This window comes from Rhinolophus hipposideros, assembly GCF_964194185.1.
Source record: "Rhinolophus hipposideros genome assembly, chromosome: 20".
Classification (NCBI taxonomy): domain Eukaryota; kingdom Metazoa; phylum Chordata; class Mammalia; order Chiroptera; family Rhinolophidae; genus Rhinolophus; species Rhinolophus hipposideros.
The window spans coordinates 661,110-667,011 of record NC_138066.1 but is presented as its reverse complement, the minus strand read 5'-3'; the positions used below and the strand labels follow the sequence as shown (position 1 = coordinate 667,011).

Below are 5,902 nucleotides of genomic sequence, written 5' to 3'. Positions count from 1 at the left end.
TACCAAAATACACTTTAAAACAAAGGTTATAGCAAGAGACCAAGAAAGACCCAGTAATCCCATTTGTGGGTATTTATCTGAAGAAACCCAAAATGCTACTCTAAGGGGATATGTTTGTTGCAGCATTGTTTATAATGAGTAAGATGTAGAGGCAGCCTGGGTGTCCATCGATGGATGAATGGGTAAAGAGGAGATGGTACACATATACAGTGGTATATTGCTCAGCCATGGAAGGGAATGGGTTCTTGCCGTCTGAGATGGCATGGATGGATTTGGAGGGTATTTTGCTGAGTGGAGAATGTCAGACAGAGAAAGATAGATGAATTGTGACTATGCTTACATATGGAATCTAAAGAACAAAACAAACAAACAAAGAAACAAACAAAAAATAGAAACAAACTTATAGATACAAAGAACATTTTGATGGTGGCCAGATGGGAGGGGTGTTGGGGGCATGGGTGAAAAAGGGGAAAGGATTAAGAAGTACAAATCACTTGTTACACAAATAGTCATGGGGATGTAGGGTAAAGCATCGGAAATTAAGTCAATAATATTTTAATAACTATGTATGGTGTCAGATGGGTCCTAGATTTGTTGGGGTGATAGATGGGAGGGGGTTGAGGGGCAGGGTGGAAAAAGTGAAGGCGTTAAAAAGTACAAATTAGTAATTACTAAATAGTCATGGGGGTGTAAAGTAGAGCATAGGGAATTTAGTCAATAATATGGTAGTAACTATGTATAAGTGCCAGGTGGGTACCAGACTAGTCAGGGGGATCACTTCTTAAATTGTATAAATGTCTAACCATATGCTGTACACCTGAATTAATATAAAATAATTTTGAATGTCAACTATAATTGAAAACTTTAAAAAAGGGGGGGAAGGTGAAGGGGAATAAGAGGTACAAATTTCCAGGCATAAAACAAATAAGTCACGGGGATGTCATGTACAGCAGGGGGAATATAGTCAGTAATATTGTGACAGCGTGGTACGGTGTCAGATGGCTGCTGCACTTACGGTGATCACTTCTTTAGGTAGATAAATGCCGAATAACTATACATACAGCATTGTATGCTAGCTCTATTTTAATAAGAATCTTAAAGATGCTCACCCTTTCTTGTCTTTCTTTTCCCTTCCTGTGGAAAGTCGCTGCCCCTCCTAAGGGATACAGGCCTGCTAAGTCAGGACCATGGACTTCTTCTTCTCCATTCTGTTTTTGCTTAAAGCACAATAGGCATCTGCAAATAATGGAAGATTATTTGGAAGGGTTGGAAGAAACAAGGGGGCCTAACGACGTACTTCGGGCCCATTTCCATCGCACCACTGCCTCCAGCACCTTGGGTTCAAATCCTGCCACCAGCTAAGTGGCGGTTATTTGACATTCTGTGCGTTTCCAGACCCTGCCCCCAGCCCTGCCCAGTGCCTCCCCCCGGGAAAGAGGGAAGGTGCGAATGGAGAGGCCGGCACAGCTCGTGTCCCAGAAGGGACGAGGGGCTGGGCTGCTTCAGGCTTGGAGGACGACGGGCGGTTGCTGAGCTGAGTACGTGGCCCCCGTCCCGACTGCATGTACCGGGCCCGGGCACGTGGCCGCCCAGGGCGCAGAGGCGGGGAGGCAACAGTTGCAGGAGGCCCGCCATTGCGCAGGCGCGGCGGCGCGGCGTGGGGCGGGGCCGCGTCGCACGTGACCGGCGGGTGCGCAGGCGCGGTGGGCGTGGCGGGGCCTGTAGGGCGCATGGCGGCGGCATGAGGCGGTTACGCTGGCAGGTGGTGGCAGTGGCGACAGTGGGCCTCGCGCTCGTCCTGGAGGCGCTGCCTTCGGCGCTGCTCTGGTTACGGGCCTGGCGGCTGCGGCGGCAGCGGCGGCCACGGCGCGAAGTGCTCTTCTTCCCGTCGCAGGTGACCTGCACCGAGGCCCTGCTGCAGGCGGCGGACGCGGGGCCCGCGGCGCCCCTCACGGGCTGCGGGTGCAGCCTGCCCCACACCGAGAGCTCGCTGAGCCGCCTGCTGCGCGCCCTGCTGGCCGCCCGAGCCAGCCTCGAGCTCTGCCTGTTCGCCTTCTCCAGCCCGCAGCTGGGCCGCGCCGTGCAGCTGCTGCACCAGCGAGGCGTGCGCGTCCGGGTCATCACCGACTGTGACTACATGGCCCTCAACGGCTCGCAGATCGGCCTGCTCCGCAAGGCAGGTAAGCCGGATTCCGGGCCGGGCTCGGAGGATGAGCCCACCTCCGGGAGCCCTCGCAGAAGGGAGGGCGTCAGACGCAGATCCTTGGGAGTCGGGGTCCGAGGACAGGCCCCGTACCACGGGGGCCTTGTGAGGTCAGGACAGTTTCACCCCGGAGCAACTCCAGGGCCACCCATAAAGGACCCCTGTTTTCACGTGGCGGGAGAGGTTCTGTGCAGAGGGGTTGCATGCCGGATGTCTGAGCATGAGCGGGAATTCCCGCCCATTCTCGGGAATTTTTTTCTCTTTTCCGTTCCCGAATTCCGAGAAAAGTTGGTCGGGAAATTGGGAAAATCAGCTCCTTGAACCCAGGTGGTTGGTAGTATCGGCCGTCACTTTGTGGAAACGATTCATCGTGGAGAACAGAAAACAGTTTGTATCTCGGGATTCAGGAACGGTACAGTGAAAAAAATTCCTGAGAACGGGTGGGAATTCCCGCCTGGAAACCCTAAGTGTGAGCCAGCTGTGTATTCCCAGCTAGTGGAGCAAGGTGTGGGGACTCCCAGAGGCGGGGGCCGGGGGCGGTCTGCTCACGGACACCCGGCCAGCGGACACAGCCCCTGCGGCTCCCCGCATTGGAGTTGGGACCCTGCGGGTGGGTAGAGCTGGGGGAGTAGCCCGGCCCGCTGAGTTTTTGGCAGCCTGCAGTGAGGATGGCTTAGCCTGACAGCCCTCAGGAAATGAGGGGGAAAGCTAAGAACAAATCTGCAAGTCCTCCGGCCGCAGGCTGTCGGCGACTGTGCTCATACCGGTAGGAGCAGGTGTGCCAAGATTGTGGTGGCCGGGGTGCAGGAGTGAAGAGCTAAAGCAGGAAACAGACATTTTACTTTAAAGGCACTAATGAGTCTCATGCTGGGGCTTCTGCAATGAAATCATGTTCTAAAACGTGGAGCTAACATGTTTAGTTGGGGAGCAGTTAATTTGTTTCTCCAGCTGCAAAATGCTTGGGAAAACAGATACCGCTAGGCAGCCTGCCACTCTCACCTACTTACAGATGAGCGAGAAGGCTGAATCATTTTGTTTCAAGATCAGATGCAGTGAATTCCGTGTTCCGTCCTGCCACCTCAGTGTAACGGTGTGTCCTGCAAGCTGGCTGCGTTCCATGTGTTTTGTCTGTTGGCTGCATGGAGTCTGAACTTCGTGTTTTGATCACTCAGGCACCTAGGAAAGTCATTCCTGCAGGAAAGTCATGACACGAACATTTGCTCCCCCTGTCAAGTCTAGTGGCCCCAGGGCCCGAAAGACGCGAGGAGCCCTGAGAGCTGTGCTGGCTGCGCAGTGGTCCCACAGTGCTCTGAGTTACACAAGCACAAGCTCAGCCTCTTGCTGACTTGGGAGGCACAGAAGCCTTTCCTGGACTCAGGCTCAGCTTCCCGTCTCCGCTCGGGGCGCTCAGATGGCAAAGCACTTGAGTGATTCGCTGCTCCTTGCACCCCATGTGGGCAGAGTCAGAAACGTAGTTCAGAGAGTGAGCATGTTCACTTCCCCTCTTCCTGGCAGTCATGAGTTGCCCTAAATCTGTTGGTCCTGCTAATGGGGAAACTTGGATACCTTTAGACACAGGCCATTTTACTTAGTTAGCTTTTAGAGAATGGTAAAATCTCAGGTTTGGAAAGAACTTTAAAGGGCACTGCAGCCAGCCTCCATCTAAGGCTGATTCCCCTCTGACGGCTTCCCAGCCGTCATTCACATTCATCTATCCAGCAAATACATCCGTGTGCTAGTATTTGCCCGGAGCACTTCCAGGCGCTACGGAGGTGGTGAACAGACCAAGACCCAGTGGGGAATCTGACTGAAACATGAATATTTAAGGTAATAAGAAGGGTCTAGAAATGTCATAAAGTAGGATAAGGAGCGAGAACGCGGCAGCAGAGCTTAGTGATGTAGGGGATATCTGAGGGAGAGAGCCTTCTAGCCTGCGGAAGAGCAAGTACAAACCTAACTTCACAGCAAGGAATCTCCTGAAGCCAAAGGTGGTGGTAGGAATGAGGAGAGGTGGAAGGGTACACCATTATCGTTATGTAAAGCACGCAAGTGTGCGGGCACGCAGGCAGGTAAGGCACGCAGGCGCAGAGGGCTGGCTTCCTGCCGGCGGCACCTGGACCCCATTCTATGAGACACGGAGCTCTTACAGGATGGTCCGCAGAGCAGAGGGGACAGAGAGGTTGTGCAGGCTGCTCTGAGGAGAATGCGCTTTGGGCAGGAGGGGGTGGCGTGGAATCAGAGTGGGAGCCGGGAGGGGGGTGGCACAGCTTTGGGTAGTGCAGGAGGCGTCAGAAACGGTTGAATGTAAGATCTGTTTTGAAGGTGGAACGACAGGATTTGCTGCGGGGTTGGCCAGAGTGTGAGAAGTGGTGGCAGCGGCGGGTAAGGAGGGCACTGCTTTCAAGCCAGGCTTGCTGGGCCAAACACAGGTGCCCAGGTGAGCAGACAGCTCCGGATAAGCGATGAGTAATTTTTAGTGTATGTCCCAGGATTGCACGGGACATGCTTACCTTCAAAAATTATTTGTTGTTTATCTGAAATCCCAACTTAATTTGAACATGCTGTATTTTTAGTTGCTAAGTCTGGCAACCGTATTGCAAAGCAGCCTCTTCTAAAGTATTTTAAATCACGTTTCTAATGGTCTCATTCACTGAGCAATATTAGGCTTCTCCAGGGTGAGGCGGAGTGGGCAGGACAGACAGGCTCCTGCCACGGGGGAGTGTGAAAAGAGTGGGAGAGAGAGAGGCAAAGAGGGAAATGCCAGGCGACGGTCACAGCTCTTTGGTGAAGGAGGTGGGTGATGTGGAGGGGTGTAAGTCGTTTCCGCGTCACTTAGGGTGCTTCTGCTCCCGCGCTGAGAAGGGCTGGGCGCACCGGGCCTTCCCGGGGCCAGAGCCGGCGAGCTTCCCGTGGTCCTTAGTTCCCTCCCTGCCGCTCGCCAGGCCTGGCTCCTGCTGCGCGCCTCCGTCCTCAGGCTTGGCCCCTCTCCTTACAGAGTGGGGTGCAGCTCCTGGCCCAGGGCTGTTTACTGGGGGGTCCAGTGCCAGGCAGAAGTGATCGCTCAGAGACAAGGCACTCCGAGCAAAGGACGATGTGTCTGGTCGCCTGTGGCAGGATGGTGACCTGAGGTTATGCGGGTGTGGGGGGCAGGGTGCGCTGTTCCCAGAGGAAATGGACTGAGAGCAGTGTCTGTGTGCCTGCCATGGTCCCACTGCCCTTAGGACTGTGTGTCCCCTGCTGTGCTGAAATGCTCCTCAGTCCCTTCTGTGTCCTGGTTGTGGCTGGTCACTGTCGCCTCAGCCTCCACCCCCTGCCCCAGTGACATGCTCCCCCTTTCCCACCAAATGACACACGGCCAAGTTAGCACTGCTCGCAGGTGTGCCCTTGAGGAGGAGCCGGGGCGCGGGGAGCGCGCTGCAGGCTGACTTCCGTTTTGCAGGCATCCAGGTGCGGCACGACCAGGACCTCGGCTACATGCACCACAAGTTCGCCGTGGTGGACAGGAAAGTGCTTATCACCGGCTCCCTCAACTGGACCACGCAGGCCATTCAGAACAACAGGGAGAACGTGCTCATTATGGAGGACGCCGACTACGTCCGGCTCTTTCTGGGAGAATTTGAGCGTATTTGGGACGAGTTTAACCCTACAAAGTACACTTTTTTCCCACAAAAGAAGAGAGGTCACTGAAGGCATGCTCTC

At 54.4% G+C, this 5,902-nt stretch overlaps 1 protein-coding gene across 1 annotated transcript; it reads left to right on the top strand.

Annotated features, from left to right (window-relative positions):
* Positions 1–1,741: 1,741 nt before the first annotated feature.
* PLD6 (phospholipase D family member 6) lies at positions 1,742–5,890 on the top strand (the record flags this gene model as incomplete). The annotated part of the gene is made up of 2 exons (XM_081028520.1): positions 1,742–2,180; positions 5,643–5,890. The coding sequence occupies 2 exons, from the start codon at positions 1,742–1,744 to the stop codon at positions 5,888–5,890; spliced, it is 687 nt and encodes a 228-aa protein (XP_080884646.1).
* Positions 5,891–5,902: the final 12 nt, after the last annotated feature.